Source organism: Drosophila eugracilis, unplaced genomic scaffold (assembly GCF_018153835.1).
Source record: "Drosophila eugracilis isolate 14026-0451.02 unplaced genomic scaffold, ASM1815383v1 contig_90, whole genome shotgun sequence".
Classification (NCBI taxonomy): Eukaryota; Metazoa; Arthropoda; class Insecta; order Diptera; family Drosophilidae; genus Drosophila; species Drosophila eugracilis.
Genome location: NW_024573812.1, coordinates 2,526,866 through 2,545,754, shown reverse-complemented (window position 1 = coordinate 2,545,754; position 18,889 = coordinate 2,526,866). Strand labels below are relative to the sequence as shown.

Below are 18,889 nucleotides of genomic sequence, written 5' to 3'. Positions count from 1 at the left end.
ACAATAAAAGGAAGTTAAATAAATGGGGCAAAGCAACAGCCCATTTAAGAGCTGTAAAAATCATGAAATATCCTTTGAGGTTTCCCCCACTTTCCCATTAGGGTATTCCCATTTCGAAGTAGAAGCTCCTAGAGCATTACTCTCTTTGCAGCAGCCTGTCATTGTTGTGGTTGTCACATTGTCGCCATCGTTGTCTCCATCTCATCATTTGAAGCCTACACACAAACTCACAAACAAACCAATAAAAGGCGCTGTCTGTTGTAGTTTTGCTCCCCATCCCCCTTCCCATCCCCGCCCTCTGCCGCCTTCTGCCACGGAACAGCTTCTTTTCTTCTTTAATTTTTGTTGCAACCAAATATTTGAGCCGCAAACAGTTAAAGCGAGACACCAAACGTTGTCAACCCACGTTGAAAGCCTGGAAAGAAGTTGAACATTTCTCAGGCTTTCCTCACCTTCCGCCTCATTTTCCCGAAATGTGTCGCATCGTTTTAATTAAATATTTTCAATTTTATGGGCTTGTTTGCATTTGCATTTAAATTTTCGGTTCGGTTTTTGGTTTAGTTTTTCCAGCTCCTCCACCGCGACGACGAGGGCCACAAAAATGTTTCTATTTGTTTGTTGTTTTTTGATTTGATTTCGGTTTATTTATTTTTTTTCCAAGTTGGTCAGCAGCAGAAGCAGCGACCAAGAAACAACAATAGGAAACCGTGAGATGGTGACACCTGGTGGTCTATTCCCAATCTCTGAGACTGGAGCTCAGAGACTGGTCGGCTGATCTTCATTTACATTCCCCAATCCCATTACGATGCGGCGGGCAACACATTTTCCATTTTTCATGTTCATCTTCTGTGTCGGTTCATTAGTTAGGATTACTGGACAATTATGTCGCATTTTGGTGCCGCTAATAGTTGTTTATTTATACAATTATAAAATTGAAAGCTCACATAAATTTGTCTGATTTTCATTTCAGAATTTCCTTTTGTTGGAAAGTCTTTCATGGCAACGAGTGAAAGTTCTTAAAATTTGAAAATCTCCCATTATGAGGGAAGTTGTCTTCTGCTTCCTTTTGAAACGAGATTTTTGGGGATGCGCCCGCTAATGGCCCTCATTCGGGTCTTATAGCGGTGGCTTATATCGAATTATGTCTTTCATTTGCCTTGCCCTGGGCTTTGTATTGGCATTTGAATTGATTTCAATTTGATTTCATTTAAAAATGATTTCAAATTAAGACTCTCATTCAGCATTCATTTGCGGGGTAAATTTGATGGAAATGTGAATTAAATAAACCGAACAAATTGCTTTAATTTTAACATTTTGCAATCAACGATAAATATTTACCATTCCCAAACGCTGGCTACTGATTAGTTATCAATTCCCACGAATGCATCCAGCACAGGCTTTTAGTATCCTGATCTGAACTAATGAATAATGCACTATCTTTTATAGATAGGCAAATTGTTTGCAAAGCTCCTAGAATTCCCAGTAATATGACTCTATATATGCAGCCTTTATCCCTCCCTGGCCATATCTTTTCATTTACTTTGGTTATCAGAAATTAAGTTTCCCAAGCTCTCTATTATTTTCCCCCCCCTCACTAGCCTTTTGTGTGTGCTCAGAACTTTAATAATGTAAGTCCAAAACCCCTCCCCATCCGAAAAAAACAAACACCGGAAACGTGGGCAATATTAATCGGTTCCCCCCTATCCCCTCCCTAAGCTTACATGTGCCTTACAGGCCATATTCATATATAATAAATGAACTTTATCGAAACCCCAAATCAATTTATTTATGTGCGTTGTGCGCTTTAGTGGAGCAAACAAAATGAAAAAAGCTTGGGCTTATCTTCAACACGGTCTTTAGCGTTTGATAAGGAACTCCTCCCCTACTCCCCCCTCCTACTCCCTGCTAACCCCCGATATGCATTCAGACGAAACCCGCTCGCAAAACTCAGAGCCAACGAAGCGTTCAAAACTCAACAGTTGAACTCTACCCCCATCCGTTTCTCAGGCTTTCTCCGCTTTGGTGGTGGTGGTTCTCCACGATCCCGGTGCAATAAAAGTACAAAAAGCAAATAGGTTCGACCCATGGGTAAATATATATATAGGGTTATGGTGTACTATGTCTACCCAGCGAGCGCGCAATGAATGAAATGTGTTTCCGCTTCGCCTTGCAATAATAGTTGGGAAATTGGAAAAATTGTGGCTGTCCTCAGGGGGATCCGTTAAATGTGTCTCATTAGGCGGCTGTTGGAATGTGGGCGTGGCTGGGTTGAGGGAAATCTCATATAGCCCGCACGCAGATCACTTTTCAGAATTTTCAGTGAGTGAGTGAGTGAGTGCGTGCCATGAATTGTCGTTTAAATTAAATTAAAGCCAGTTGACTAGGCGCAGGAATAAAATATAAAATATAAAAGGCAAAAGGGGCGAGCTACGGGAAATTGCAACTGCAACCCACCACCAACGATAGATGAGGATGCGGATGAGTCACCCCATCCTCAGGTTCATGGATAAAAACAATCTGTTTGCTGCCTGTCACAAGGCAAACACGACGTGTGTTATAAGGGGGGGGAAGTGAATCGGAGGACGGCGGCGAAGGAAACTCATAAAAATCCACAACGATTTGTTGTCGTTACGGCCAGGAGACGGATGACGAAAGGCGAAAGACGACCCACCGTTATGTGTGGTGTGTGGTGAACCTGATGATGGCACAGTGGGCCAGGCCAACGCCCGAGGGATGAATCCCATAATCGCAGATCGAATTGCCCAAGCCCGAAAGGGGTTCTGGGAATTATTATTTCTTTAATTAATTATTTGTATACATTGCCGGGATACCAGTATATTTTATAATTCCTATATCCTATTTCAGCCAGTTGTTGTTCAAGAATTATAATTGCTATGCACGTGATCTGTTATTAAATTACAGCTTGTCTAGGATTAGGAAAGTATTAGGATATGAAAAATTTAAAAGAGATCATTCTTTTAAGGAGTTTTAAGTTTCAGTTTCATCTTAGAACTTAAACTAATGATCCTTCTGTCTTAAGATGGGAATTTCTTATAGAAGAAAAGGGCTAAACTTACTTAAGCTACAATAATAATGAACCTTTTAAGGACATCATATATATCATCACACACAAAGATTAAGCAAACAAATTTATATCGCTCAACATGCATACATGTTTTTTTTATTAACCCATTGAGGCCGTCGGCAAGTAAAGAGTTATCGGCTAAATTTAATATCCTTGAACCCCAGAACTACCATTCCAAATCCCCTGGGTTCCACTGTAGCACCGTGGTTGATGTGTTTTTTGTGGGTTTTAATTTTTTCTCTCTTTCTCTCCCTTTGCCTCTTTTCTTCCGGGCAAGGTTATTGCAATCGCAACACCTCAGCCGCCGGCAGGGAACGTCCTTCGACCCAGGAGCGCTGTGCAACAGCCCAACCCACACAGGCCAGCCCATCTCATCCAATCTATATCCCGAACCGCTCCACCTCCCCCCTCTCGCTTCTGGGCATTTTTAATGCTTTTAATTTTTGCTGCGCCAACGAACAAGGAAGAACGGAATGAGCACTAAAAGTAAGCCCAAAAAAAGAGGAACTGGCAGTGGGATATACGCTTTTCGGGGGTAAGATGTTCAGTTCTGTTCGGTTAGGGGTTGCAAAAGTCCTGGAGAATGTCCATATATATATATATATATATATATATGTATTAGTGAGGGTGTGCATCCTTTGATTGCGTGTGTGAGTGGGTGAAGGCAACCGAAAATGTGCAAAAAATGGGCGTTGCTCGACGCGATATATCTAATGGCTTTGTTTCCGAGAGTTGTCGCCCCAACTCCGCGCACTTCTTGTTGCTGCTGCTGTTTAATGCATGTTGGCAAATGTTGAAATGATGTACTTGCCACCACTCTGCACCACTCCCAACCACCGCACCACCTACCTCCCCCTTGCCATCCCCTGCGGTGCGGAGGCATATGCCAGACTGCTAAATATGCAGCTGTTAATGGCTCAAAAATTAAAACATTAAGGCGGAGCACTCGTCATCATCATCGTCATCACAGTCAACGACTTTGATTGGAAATGTGTTCGGGGCTTCATCTAAGCCACCACATCGTATCCACCCACCGCCCTACTCATTTTCCCGGGAAAGCGCTGAGTAATGGGAAAAGTGCACCTTGCATGGGAAAGATTTGAACGGGCAGATAGAACTCATATTTGGGAAAAAGGGGACCCGCTAGTTGACTAAATAATTACACACGTGCTTCGAGCTCTAAAAGGTTGCTATATCTAAAAGGGTATTCCAAAAATATCAATGGTCTATATAGGTCTTAAGTCAAAAATAAAACTAGATCAGGGTTATGATGGTTTCCCAATATTCTTTTTACAAAAATCATTTCAGTATTTTTTATGGTAGTGTCTTTGACAATATTAAGCAATTCAGTCTGGAATCATTTCATTTTTTCTTCTCACGGTCTGATAAAAAGAACTGAGGAGATGACAGATCTGCAAGGTCTTGTGTAAGATTATTTTCCTTTGCTTTTTTTTGATTTGTTTTCCAATCTTTTTTCGAAGGGTCTGAATTCTTCGTTGTGGCCTACTTAGATTTTCCTCATTGAGTTATTTTTTTTATTTGGTTCACCTTTGTTTTGGTTGGTCTTTTGAAAGGGTTTTTTTTTTTGGGTCACTTTGCTGCCCCCCGAGTGCAAAGGGTTACGACTGCGAATGGTAAGGGAAATGGAAATATGGTAAAATATGTTAATTGAAGTAGAGACCCAAGTTCATAACGAATGGCGTTAGAACCCATTTACTTTGTGTGGTGAAAGTTCAATTACCTTTATCCGATCACAGCTCTGACAGCCGGCTGAGCACTAACTATAGTTTAGATTGTTATACATTTTCTTGGCTCATTCATTGTAGAAAGAGGGAAAAAAATCAATTAAAAGTGAATTTTTGGGGTGGCATCATCATTATTATTAATCGAATATGGTTTGAGAAATATTTGTATAACGGCACGGCAAACTCAAAAATTAATTTCCGTTCATTCACGAACCGATGTTTCTAACTGATTTCCTCTCAATGGCCAGACATCCGAGGGAAATTTCCTTGGGAAACTGTTGTTCTATTGTAGCATTTTCTTTGCTTTCCTTCAATTTCTGAGCCCTGCTTTGTCCTGCTTTATGTTTTCCCCTTCGTTTGCTCTCGGCACATTCATCCTTTTCATTTTTCGGCCAACTTTTCTTGGACTTGACTGACTCAATTCCCCAATTTTTGTTCTATACACAAAGACATACACACAATTCCCTTGGCGAACATTTCCGAGAAGCAACAATGCACCAACCAACCACCCACCCACCACCGCCGTCCGTGCTCCCCTTTTCTCTTAACTTTCCCCGGATTTTCCAGAGGCAGACAATAACAACGTTAAACAACATTGAGGCATAGACAAAGGCAGGCTACTTACAAGCCGCCAGTCACCACAAGATGGCCAGAACTCCCAGCCCCTTCTCCTGATTGCCTCCCCTCTCCCTTCTTCACCTGGCACATCTTATCTTATCGCGCAGGTGCACGCCACACGGCTCAAAAAGCGACAAGGCAGCGACAGTCGAGACGCAAGAAAAAAAAAGAGCAATTGCCTTGTCCCCAGGTGCCTACCAAAGCCCACCTCCTCACCGATCCCCCATTGGCCCCTTCTCAACCTGCTGCCCATGCGCACAGTACACGACATAAATGGCAATTCTTTGGGCAGCAAGAATTTATGAGGCGGCCTCTAAGAACAAGCTCAAAGATTCCTCAAAATGACAGAGACACACTCAGACATGCCACACAATTAGTCATTTTTGTGGTATGATCTTTCAGAATGCCGCTGTGGTTTTTAACTTTATTAAAACTAATTAATACTTTACGGTATAGTATAGTGGGTTGAGTTAGTTGCTGAATTAAAGGAAGTGTTTTTCATAGTGTTAAATCCAAAATTCCATTTTGAAATCCCAAAAGATTTCTTTGATAAATTCAATAAAGCATTTCATTTTTTCCTGTGCAGAAACAGAAATTTGAGTTTGGGTCATTGCTAGGGAATGCAAATCACTTGAAGTGAAAATGAAAATGCCTGGGCATAGGCATGGGGGAAGCGTACACTATATAGGCGTATATATATTAGCGTGGCCGAAGGAGAACATCAAAGGCAGAGACTGTCTAATGAGGAAAATGCATTATTTGACCCCTGGCCTCACCGAATTAGCCTTGTCTGCTCGCGGCTCTCGTTCCGTCTGGACCTGTATGTTCTTGGCAAATGGAGGGAAATTCCTTTCAGCGGCAAGGGAATGGGAGAATCAGAACAGCCAACAGCCAAGATGAGGCGAATTTATCAAACATATTTCAACATGCGGCGGGAAATGTGTTTCTGATGAAGGGAAAGCCAGCAGTAGCATCGACAGCGGCAGCGGCAGCTAATTAAAATGGCTTATAATTTTCATGATTTACACTTGCAGGCTGGTTTCACCAGTCCACCCATCCCCTGTTCTTATTCTTATGTTTGTGTTTTGGGTTAAAAGCTCATAAAATTAAAGGCCCCAAAAACATGGCGTGGGCTAAAGGGAGAATTTTTAGAGATGTGAACGGAGGAAAGTTTTTTTTTCAGAACAATGAAAATAACATGGTACGAATGAAATGAGGAAATGGTTATGGAATTTTAAAAAGGAATCTTCAATATTTCACCCGCAAGCCATATGTTAACCAAAAACATTTCTTAATTGACTTCAAATCAAGACTTTCTTGATTTAAGTGCATGGCCATAATAATCATCTCTTACTTTTAGTTACTAACAAATAAAGTAATCAAAGGTTGTTTTAGGGTTGGGCTGTACTTAAAATAAATGTCCACGAATTGCCATAAATTAATTATGAATTCAGTCAAATAAATTATAATCGCCTGACTTTGGCTTGGCATCATTTCGTGTCACGATTTTCATCCCTAGGAGACCCAACTTGCTTAAGCTTTTTGATTGTGCAAAAGCCAACAACAACAACTTAGTTGGAGTTGAAAAATGAAGAAAAAAATATGGAAAATTGTAGGCGCACATTTGGTTTTTATGCTATCCGGTGCACAAAATATAATTCAATCAACGCCAAGTGCCACGCCCCTCAATGCCGCCACACCATCCGCCAAGAGTGAGGGAATTCATTTTCTATTTTTTAGTTATTTTCGACTCTTGCATGCCGCACGTCAGCAGATGTTGGGCTAAGGGAAGGGAGGACTCTGGGGGGTTAAGGCAGAAGAGAAATGTTCCTCAAGATAGTATATATCGTCGTGTATATGAAAAATATGGCATATGAGCTGCTGCTGGTGCCCGACCCCCAAGACCAGATGATGGTCTTCTGACTTCACCTCGTGCCGCTGCTGCCCCTTTTTCGTTTGGGTATTGAGTAGGGGTAAGGTGAGGTGGTGCCCCTTTTGGTAGAGGGTTGGGGAGTGCTAGTAGTGCTGCTTTTGGTTCTGGGGTTCCGGAGTTCTGGGGCTGTCAGCTCACGGCGCGCGCAGCAGCATAAATCAACTTATTTCATTGGAATTTATGTTTTGTTGTTGCGCCTGTCGTTGATGCAGTTGCAGTTCTTGTTTTTGTTGTTGTTGCTGCTGCATTGGCATAGCCCTGTGCAACAAACACTCTGACGACTGACGCCACCATCATCATCCTCAAGCGATCCGGCAATCCAGCAAATCCACGAGGGGATTACACTTGCTTCCTCCTTGGATACTCTTTTTCCAAAAGCTGATTTGCTGTTCCTGGCAAAGCAGGATTTCAATTTGTAAGATAACAAGATATTTTAGTCAATCTTTAAGGATCTTTAGAATGTATCTTTAAAGTTGAATTTTAAAGTGTTAGATTGCTGCTTAAATTCCAAGAAACTTTAACCAAGCTAGTACTTATTTCCTGCTCACAGATATAAATAACCATTAGGCAAGAGTATCTCAAGTTCGATTAAATGTCAAAGATATTTTTCCCGAGTATTTCATGCTTGTTGGCTGGTTGTGTGTGCAATTGCTTCATTTGCGGCAATGTCTTCCAGGGGCATGAGGTGGTGGTCGGTGGGAAAGTGAAGTGAAAAGAGGTGGAGTGGTAGCAGATTCAGGAAAGTATAGAAGGAGTTGCAGGAGGAGGCACAGGCCGCGTGTTAAAATGTACACTTTGCATTTAAATCATTCCGGGAAGTTGGGTTCGTTATATTTATCTGTTGCCATTACCTTACACTCAACTTCTTTATGCCTCCATGCCTCCATGCCTCCATGCTCCATGTGCAACTGGCGGCAAAGCCTTCATCAGGAACTCAATCAGCAGGGCCAGTGAAATAAGCAGAGAATTGAAAAGCTAAGCACTTTCCTTTCTTATTTTCATCAGACTTTTGCTTTTTGGTTTTGCTGCAGATCAGCAGAGTGCTTAGAATGCGGCTGACTTGTGGCAGGAATATCCACTATATAATCCAGAGAGTGCGAGATTAAAGGCTCATACTAAAGCTGCCACATAAATTAAACTTACTGAGCTGATTTGAGGAATTGTTTGGTGTTGCTGTTGCTGTTGCTGTTTCCCTGGCCTGGCCAATAGATATGCTCGTATGGAAAGTTGCATTTTATTTTAGAATGATTTATAACTGAGTCTAGCTGGAAGGAATACTAAAAAGTTTATTCTTTATTTATTTGCAGGTATGTTGAACATAATGGCCATAAATACGACGCGTTGAAGGGGCAGAAGTTTAAGTTTTTACCAAAGAAGTAAGTCTTTACCAATCATATGGAAATTGAGGTGAACTTTAAGATAAGGTTGAAACTTTTAAAGGTGTGACCCATTTTGATAGAAGTCAACTAATCTATGACATTTGATTGATGACTTGGTAATAGTAAAAATAATGTTATTGGAGATTGAAAACTTATAAGTTAGTAAGTTACTTTTCCTTCATGAGCACTTTACTGCTCTTAAATTGGCCTTGGTAAATGAACTTCTAGATGTTTATAGATCCGAGTTCTGGCTATATTTCTCTGCCTGTTATTCACTCTTCACTCCATTTAATTTTTCCGAGAGTACTGCACTTATTCCAGACATTTTTCCCAAGAATATTTCCCTTTGACTTGGTAAATGACTTTGTCCGGTAATTTGCCCCGATGTTGTGCAACGTCTCTCCGTCTCTCTCAACAGGGGAGTATTCCCACACCCCCTTCTTCCCACCGTATAGCGGATAATTATGCCATGCTAAACATTGTCTCACACTCGTCAAGTCTTCTTCTCTTTCGCCCACACTTGGATTTATGGAATACTTAACGAACAAAGTTGTGAATACAAAAAACGGAGAAAAAAAAAGAAACAAAACAGAAAAATCGCTTCCCCTTCCAGCAATTAGACGCCATTTCCATTAGCGTTTAACCATTTAACATTTTTCTTCTTCATGAACACATACATTTTTTTCCTATTTAGTTGGTTTGTTTAACAAGTCTTCACACCTGCCCACATCTTGAGCAAATATATTTGAGCTGTAGAAGCATGACAAAAAAACAAAAAAAATAAAAAAACGAAGCAGGAAAAAATCTTGTCACTTGTTGCCAATTAAGAGGAAAAACAACGAGCACAGCCTGAGGACCCCGTGATGATCGTACATCAAGTGGGTTGTGGGGTGGGCATCTTTCACTGTCTCTCTCTAGATATGTCTGACTCTCCAGTTCTCCAAATCTCCAGTTTTGTGGAGAAGGAAGGACGGACAGAGGCGGTCAACGTCTGACGCTGGCGGCGCAGCTGCTTCAATTAGCTCAGTCTGTTTATTTGCAGATTTTTTGCCAGCTTTTGTTTTGATTTTCCCCCTTTTTTGTTTTTGAATGTGCAGATTTTTTTGTTGCCTGGAATGGCATGGCACATGTGAAAAAAAGCAGAGAAGGCGATCCAAAAAGAATCATTTCTTCAACTGTTTAATTGCAGTTGCCTTTGGAGCGGCTCCTCCTGCTCCTCCTGTTGATGTTGTTGTCTGGCTGCCTGGCTGCCTGGCTTTTGCATTTAATTACTTTGTTTATGGCCCCAGCAGCAACAATAAAACTTCAATTTATGTGTGTTCTCTTTGGCACCCACCCACCCATACCACTCTCCCTCTGCTGTAGTCGAATTCCAATGCACAAATTGACAGGCCACCCTCATCCTTCTCCCCTTTTCGCTGGCCTTTGTTATGTAAACAACGCGAACTTTATATTTTTTGTGTCGACGCTGCAATACTAAAACCAACTTAACTTAACTCAACTCGCCGCTATGCTCGCACCCCAACCCACCCAAAAAAGGAGAAGAAAATATATATAAAAAAAAAATTGAAGGAAAAAAAATAGAAAGGGAAAACCACCCACAATTCGCATTCTAACTGAAGGCAAAAGTTTTTCCTTGCACAAATAACTCGACTTCTGCGACTCAACTCGCTTTGAATGCTTTGCAATTTCCGCTCTTCTAAATTTGTTGAAAATATTTTTTACCCCTCCTCACCACCCCCTCTCCGGAATCCCTCGGAAATGCGAGAAAAACTTTTCTGCTGTGCTGTGTATGGGCCAGTAGAAAGCAACAACAACAACGGGACAGCAACCCATGACTGACTGCCCAACCTTGCGTAATATTTTAATAAATTTTGTCGCCAAGCATTGCCTTACCCTCAGAGCAAGCGGGACAGATAGAGCGGTGGGAGTGGGAGCAAGAAGGCAGAGCCTGTACACAATACCAACTCTGATTGCTGCCACTAACCTTTGTGTTTCGCCGTTCGCCGTTGTTCGGCGCCTGCGTCCTAATTAAAAACGCAGGCAAAAAGTAGGATAAAACCAGGCAAAAGTGCGTCGAACCTGTCAAGCAAAAATATAATAAAACACCGAAAAAAAATAAATTATGTGGTTGGACTAAAATTAATTATGATCTGCGTTAGCCTAGGCTTTAACTACTTTATTTTTATATATTTTAAATTATGCTAATTATTTTATTATTTAAAAAGTTAATCATTACTATCGAAAAGTAGACTAAAATTTGCGACTATTCGACCATAAAACATAAAATGTTCCCATTCATAAATTGCATTTTTCTTTTCTTAGGAGAGAAGTCCAAACGGAAATCCCTTTTTAGGATTTTTCTTTAAAAATATATTTGTGACATTTTCATTTCCTTAGAAATCAAAACAAATCTAGCAAGACAGGACATTAAAAAAATATTATTTTAGGTCAAAGGTTAGGCAAAATGGACAAAAATAAGTTATTTCAGAATAAAGTCCAAACAAATCAAAATCAAATCAAATCTTTTTTGTAGATATCTCGATAAGTATCTATTTACATAACCATAATTGTAATTTCCTCCCTGCGGAAAGATCAGCTAAGCAGCATCAGCAGCAGCAGGACATGACCTGTCAGTTGATTCCTGCGACAGAGTGGAGTGTGCTCCGTTGGAATTTCCATGTCAAAGCAGATTTTCTAACTGATTTCATGTCCAGCGATTTGAAGCGCTCAACAATTTCTAGTTTGCCATCGAAAGTGGCGGCCTGGCATCCCGCTTGCTCCTGTGTTGTCCTGTTCCTGTTCCTGATTCTGATTCTGTTCCTGTTCCTTGCCGATATGGTATGATGGCTGATGGCGTTGGCGGCGGCGCCCACTGATGTGGTAATAAACACCCCTTGTGCAGTCTAATGGACCGTAATTAACTCGTACGTCGACTGCGACTGCGACGGCAACAGCGACAGCGACAGCAACGTCGTCGTTGTACAAGCGATGAATAATAATTTTTTGCCAAAGCCACATAGCCGTAGAGTCGTCCAATCCAGTGGACAACAAACCAGGACCCAGCCGTCCCCTATAGAATATATATCCACAAGGCACAGTGGTAACGATTGCCAATTTAATGGCCAATAATTTTCGGTGCCTGATCGCCGGCCATTCGCATCGCATTTACATATGTAACTTGGTAAACAGGCAGGCCAGATGGTGGAAATTACTTATCGCCTGTCATTTCGGGTAATCACCGTTCCACATATTTTTGTTCGATTATGAGGCAATCTTTATGTCCACACCATATGATTTGTTGATTATCTGCTGAGTTGATCTATGTACTGTCGGGTAATTTCAGGATGAGATACGAGCTAGTTTTTATAAGGTGACAACAGATGTCAACAAAATGGAGATGGTAATTCGACCAAAGCGAGTGTTATTACCAGTCTAATGTGCTCGGGTTTTATGGATTGCATATATTAGGCTTAATACAGTATTAATATCTCAGATAGATTTCGAGATTAGTGCTGAGAATGTAATATAATTTACTAATATTTCGGCCTTGTTAGAATGTTAATAATAGTGCCATTTATATGATTATTTTAGAGAGATTGTTAAGTTTACTGTTAATGGTATAGTGGTAATGGTATAAATATAAGGGAGGGAGTATGGTTGTAGTTATAAAAACTAGATTGGGCTATTCCATTAAATCAGATCTCAAGATAGTGTTCTTTGTGAATGTTGATTTTAGATTAATATTTTACCAGAAACTCTTATAAAGAACAATATTCCAAAGAGCAAACCACCTACTCAATTATACCTGCCACTTGTGGTTATTTTCCGCTCCTTAAAAGCCCTTTTGAAAAGAAACTCCTATTCATTGAGATATAAAAATAAGCGTGTCATAACCCTATTCGGAGACAATTGCCTCTTCTGGTGGAACCGATTCTTACCATTGTACCACCATTGGCTCCAGATTACCATTGTTGTTGCTGCTGCTGGTCAGGGTGTTGCTGTTGCCGCTGCCGCTGCTGTTGCCGTTGCCGTTGCCGTTGCTGCTGCTGCTGCTGCTGTTGTTTGCGTGACGGATATTGCCTTGTCACTTGCATGTACGAGAAATGTTAAAACGTGGAGCCGCTTGGCTTGGGTTTCATCGGCTTTTGCTTTTATTTTTTTTGCCTAGCTCTTTTCCCCCAACATTCACGTCCACGTCCACTCAGGTCCTCCGCTCCTCGGTTGTTACCCCGCTCCTTGGTTGTTACCCCTTTTTGCGACCAGCGACCGCAGCAACCGCAGAGCGGCAATCAACGCACAGCAGCAACAGCAACATCCATTGAGTTTTTGTACCGTTCGAAAGTTGTGCTAAAATTTAATTAATTTCGCAATTTGCCTAGACGCTGGTCGATTGTAGATTGTCAATTGCAGGCTCGTCGACCAATTTCTATCTTTTCCCCTCACAAAAAAATAACCCCTTCTAAACCCCCTCCAAACCCCCCTCCATCGACGATTTGCGCTTTTTGTGCTTCTCAGCTGCGGCTGCCGAAAAATTATGATGATTGCCATCATCATCATCATCATCATACCGCTCGCTGCATTGCCTTGCCTGCACGTAATACCCATAGACGTATGTACTCGTAATACCCCACACTAAGCGCGGGGCGTGGCAAATGGGCGGCGATTTAGCCATGGCCATTATAAATACCAATTTAATGAGCGCAACATATGCAACGGGCACAAACCAGAGGCGCTGGCAAACAGGGGGTGTTGTGTTGCAAACGGGGGGGGCAGGGGGATAGCTGCTGCAGCGAACGTTTAATGCGATTACATGGCAGCGGCACATTTGTCATCGGGGGCAGAGTCGTCCAGTAACGGGCGTACACTGAGCCAAATTCGAAATGGACAGGGATTAATCACTTCGATAATTCAATAAGGAATTATTAATGGGCTTATCTTTGCAGTAGTAGTGGTTGAATTTTATTTTTGTTACGGTAAAGATATGTTTTTAAAAATATTAAGGGGTTGTGTATTACGTCTTAGCTTTAATATTGATTTATGAAGTATGTTAATTGTGAAATGAAAATGGGAAAATGATTTACTTTAAGACAAAGTTTAGTAATAATAGGTTTTTGGTAGTAAGAACTTCTCACTTGAAAATAATATTAAACTTTTTGTCTATTGAAGTTAAAGAATACGAAAACCAAATCATTTTCTTTCTGTAATTTAAGTTTTACTGCAACTTATATTATTTATTTTCACTGCATGTTACTTTATGATTTATGTAAGTTTTGTTCATTTATGATGTTATATTTTTGTGGACTTTTTATGAGCAGATTTTTAAGCAGATTAAAGGCATGTTCCTTTTGACGAGATTAATAGACAGTTTATGTAATTTGAAGCGATTGGAATGAGTGATAAGTGTTGCAAGTGGCGCCCAGAGTTAACTGCCATAATGACTTAATCCGCGAAAGAACTGCCTTAATAAGCGCATAATTGCGGCAAGTGCAGTGGCCCCCTGTGAACTTCAACTTTAACTGCAACTTGCAACTTGCAACTAGCAACCTTCTACTTGGTTCAGCATCTGTGTCCGTGTGTCAGCTTAAACAAATCAAGTCAAATTACTGCAATGCTAAACAACGAGTTGAGGAGAAGCAGAAAAAGAAACTGTGGCAAAACGAAATGTAACGAAGCAAAACAAAATGAAACTGGCGTACCAGCCGCAAGGTTTCGCATCCGTAAGATAGATTCTGCTATTGCAGATGCTACTGCTGCGACTGCGACTGCTACTGCCACGCCAATTGCATGGCCATCGTGCATAACTCCAGCTAGATTGTCTCTGGTCTGGGGTTCTGAGGTTCTGGGGTCTGAGGTACTGGGTACTGGGATCCCTGTCCTATCCTCTAGTTTTAGTCTGGCATGCGGGCCACTGCAGTAACAGTAGCAGCACAGCGGTGGAAATGCCAGTAAGAGGAGCTCCAGTCGCCGCTCATTAAGTGCCACTCTACGACAGTTGTCGCTAATGCCGCCGCATCGTCCCATCCTTTCCCCGGGTCGCTCACTGAGTCAACGTAAATTTGCAAATATTTGCTGGAATCGGACGAGAGCACAAGTGCGCCACCATGTGAAGCTGCTTTTGCTGCTGTTGCAGCTATAGAAGGGCAGTAAAATTCCTAGAATTTTTGCACCCAGCGCGAGCGGGACTTGAACTTAAATGAGTGTTAGACGAAAGAGTTGCAGATGATGGGCGGGCAGGAGGATCTGCAAATATGTCTGCTCTCCATTTCCCCTTTTCCGAAACTGCTGCTGGCCCTCGAAAGCCCTGAAGAAGTTTGGCACTTTAAATGCCAAATGCCAGCCGGGGGAACCACTCTCCACTAATCCAGTCCCTGAGTCTATTTTCCCCTCCCGCCTGCTTCGCAAACAGTCCGATGCAATTATCCCCGCCTGACCAAAAACCCACCTGAGGCTATCGGCGAATCTCTTTTTCATTTCCTTTATGGCCAACCGCATATGGTATATGGCTATAGCATATAGTTAGTGTGCCTGCTCCCCGCCTCTCTCTGGAAAATTTTCCAACAATTGTCATATTATACTTTTGGGTTCTATTCACTTGGTTCACTCCATTGTCCTCCTGCATTCAGTTGGCCACTCCCTGGTTTCCCTTTTGATAACCATGTCGGCGAAGGGCGCCACTTGCACCCTGTGTACCTGCAGCTGCAACCTGGATGGTTGGGATGGCTTAAATGGCGAGGAGTGCTCGAAAGTTATGGGAAATCTGTGGCAATGAAGAGAAAAGTAACGCCTTAAACTTTGATTAATAAACACGGTCATAATCCACTTATTAAGATGAAGAATCGTAAATGGAAGATTTTATAAATCATTTCTTAATTTGGAACACAACACCCACTCCCTTTTCTCTTGAATAAATAAACAATCTTCTCCAGTTCCAGAAAATATCCATATATATTGGGATCACTTATTTTCTTTCTGAGTTTTTTGAGTAATTTGATCACTTCCCAGCGATTTATTTTGAGAAGGGTGGCCACCAAATTGGGGTCAACTTTTGAAAGCTTGCATCCTGCGATTTGATGTCACCTTTTTTTTGAAAATTTTCGTTTGCCAAGATCAATTTTATAAACACAGCTAATTGGGTCTTTCATTTTCGTTATTGGAGGTCATTTTGGATCAATTTTTTAATGGGTTCTCCTTCCAGTTTGTACCATGGTATGTGGAGAACATTTGACAGCCAAGTGTGAGAACTTTTTATGGCCTCTACGGGGGTCCAACCACAAAGAATAGAATGAATATATATTTTACCACTTAGGATGGGGTCATCTTGTGAAGAGAAAGTTTAGACATTTGGCTAACTGTCTATGTGGAGCGTAGGGGTGTCACCATTTGACGGGGTCACCCCACAAATGGGGTCATCCAACAGGCATTTTTAAGACATTTAAAGGCACTTGCAAGGTGTCAACTCACTTGACTTGCCAAAAAGGAAAAAAGAAGTGGAAAAAAGAACATTCCAATCCGAAATAAGAAATCATCCCTGACTCTTGAGCAACCCTCGCGTGGACTAGGATCAAAAACTGGCGGGGTTTTCCCTTCGAAGCAGGGCGGTTAATGACCATTCATTGTCTTACCTGACCCACTTGTTCCAGTGCCTCCCGAGTTACGACTTCGAGTGGCTTTTGAGTTCAGGTGAGTCACAGTCTCGATGTATAATTTGTATTTAAAATGCAACAAACCATAATTTTAAAGTCGCCGCTGTGCGTGCAGTTTGTCAAAAAGGACAGGCAGAAGGGCATGATGATGATGAAGAGGCGGCCGAGGCAACCTGCGGTGCGACTGAAGAAACGGAATGAAATTATTAAGTATTTGCCTGGGCTGGCAGTTGGAGGAACAAAGGCCAAAGCTTTTAAATATTTAATAAGTATACAAAAATGGAGAGGCAGCGAGAGAAGGGAGTCGCAGAGAGTCGCAGGGACATTCGCCTGTTGTTGAGTCATGTCAATTGACTGACTGAGTGCCCCGCTGTGGCGAAAGAAATGGAAGTGGGAATGGGAATGGAAGTGGAATCAATACCATGGATGGCCGCCTGCAGGGTTCCCAAGTACTCGTAAGGATATATATACACTCACACACACACACTCTCTGACGTACTAACGGTGACAATAAATGAGTAAAAATGACTTCAACGAAACGAAAATGAAACGACAAACCGACGGACAGACGAACGGACGAAATCTGTCATCAACACGCCGCCAGTGAAGAGCAAAAGATACGCACCGAGATACGAGGGATACGAGGCACTCTCACAGATACCCGCGCACACCCATGCGACAGCCATGAAATTTGATACGATGCGTGTGCGTCAGTTGGATTGAAAATGGGGAATGAAGGACACAGGCAGGACACAAGACACAGGACAGACCAAAGAAATTTCCATTTAATAATATCAGTCGCCAGCTTTCGTGTATTTTCCAAAAATCTTATTTAAAACTTTAAATTTTATACGTTATCTATATATTATCTTTACGGTCTATTAGCCCGCCATCCGAATCATTAAACATTGATAATAACTATAATTAACCAACGATTTTTTGGTAGTTATTTTGTCTACAAACCGAATTCGTATTGAGATATTAGTAGCAGTGTGGTCATCGAAGTCCTATGATGTGCAAAAAGTTTGAATTTCTGCTTAATATGTTTTTGATCATATTTTTGGCCAGAGAAGTAAGTAGTTATAACTTTTAAAAAGCTAGAGATGTCTTCCTCAAGGCTAAGTTATATTTTAGGCGATTTCTCGGGTTGATTTCAAGAATATAAAGTGCGAATCAGTCGATAAACAGTTCTGTAGATTCGATACCTGTGCTTTGAAGTCAGTGAATAGGTCGTACAAGTATTTAACTGTTTACGTCAAACTCTTCAAACTTCCTGTAAGCGACGTTAAGGTATGAAAAGAAATGGTGCCTCTTTTCCAAAAACTGCAAATATCTAATTTAGGTTGATTTTGGACTCTATCAACGTCTTAATGGATACAAACCCTTTCTGTACAATTTCACGGTCGACGCCTGTAAATTCTTTAAGAATCAAAAGTCAAATCCAGTTGGTAGTTACTTTTATGAGTTTTTCAGAGAAACGTCGAACTTAAAATATTCATGTCCCTACAACGTAAGTGGTTGTTCAAAAAACAAGGAATATATTAATAAATTACTTATTTTCAGCATGATATTGTGGTGGATAAGGTATCTACAGAACTCTTTAATCACCGATTAACAAAAATTCTGCCATTTCCGGAGGGAGAGTACATGGTCCAAATGAATTGGCATGCCTATGGAATCAACAGAGGAATATTTAAAATATATTTTGCACTCTCAACGCCTATACTCTGAGTGCTTATTTGTTTTTGTAAATGCTCGGCTCATATCGACTTGCTCGCCCATAGGCTTTGAGCGCTAGCCGAACTATTACACTAACAAATTTTCGTTTTCCTCTTTCCGCTTCATTTCGTCGATAACTGTTCTTGTTTCTTCCTGGATCATCTACGGACACTTGCACTGGAAATCATTCCTTATAACTTCTGTTTGCACTTTGGACTTTATTTCTCATTTGGCAGATCAGTAAAATAAATGGTGAATTGGTTAGCAAAAAAGTTGTTCTTTCTCTCAGTGTACAGCTGCAGACGCTTTCTTATATTTGTGTTGGTAAATACTGTGCCGTAAAGCGAATTTGGGCACTCGTGCTCTTAAGTTTCTGCGTTACTGTTTCTCACAACTTAATAGTATTAGCCTTTAAAAATGTCTTCTAAATATATCACAATCGAACCGAAAGAGGGTGGCTCGTAATGTTATGACCCTCTAGATTAATAGAGCTCCAAAATTGGTTTTATTTGTTTTGCTGCGTCTGCCAGTCCTTAAAGATATTTACTTTATGCCTCGTCTAAAAATTAATAAGGAATAACGTGATTTATGTTGCTGGCTGGGGCTAAACTTCCGCTTTATTGGCCAGACATATGACGAAATGACAGTACTTTGTGGTTATGTTTCATTTATGCCTGTGTTTTTATTGAGCCTGGCAAAATATGAACCATTGATGGGATTTTATTGTTATTACCAGATAAACTGCGGGGTTCCCCTGCTTTTGC

The 18,889-nt window shown here is 41.2% G+C and overlaps 2 protein-coding genes across 2 annotated transcripts in view; both read left to right on the top strand.

The window, feature by feature from the left end:
* Positions 1-18,889, top strand: part of LOC108112676 (protein slit) — a 54,166-nt gene that overhangs the window by 6,602 nt on the left and 28,675 nt on the right. Inside the window, exon 2 of the mRNA XM_017222820.2 lies at positions 8,689-8,757. The gene's annotated coding sequence lies outside the window, so the exon portion shown is untranslated. The remainder of the gene's footprint in view (positions 1-8,688; positions 8,758-18,889) is intronic.
* On the top strand, positions 14,601-18,341 carry LOC108112677. Its single transcript, XM_017222821.2, has 4 exons — positions 14,601-17,478; positions 17,541-17,696; positions 17,749-17,916; positions 17,970-18,341. The coding sequence occupies exons 1-4, from the start codon at positions 17,416-17,418 to the stop codon at positions 18,135-18,137; spliced, it is 555 nt and encodes a 184-aa protein (XP_017078310.1). The 5' UTR covers positions 14,601-17,415; the 3' UTR covers positions 18,138-18,341.

Excerpts from the sequence above, each read along its gene's own strand:
- LOC108112677 (XM_017222821.2), top strand. The coding sequence starts at position 17,416 with ATGATGTGCAAAAAGTTTGAATTTCTGCTTAATATGTTTTTGATCATA. Across the intron at positions 17,479-17,540 it reads TCATATTTTTGGCCAGAGAA|GCGATTTCTCGGGTTGATTT; the intron begins GTAAGTAGTTAT and ends GTTATATTTTAG. Across the intron at positions 17,697-17,748 it reads TTCCTGTAAGCGACGTTAAG|GTTGATTTTGGACTCTATCA; the intron begins GTATGAAAAGAA and ends TATCTAATTTAG.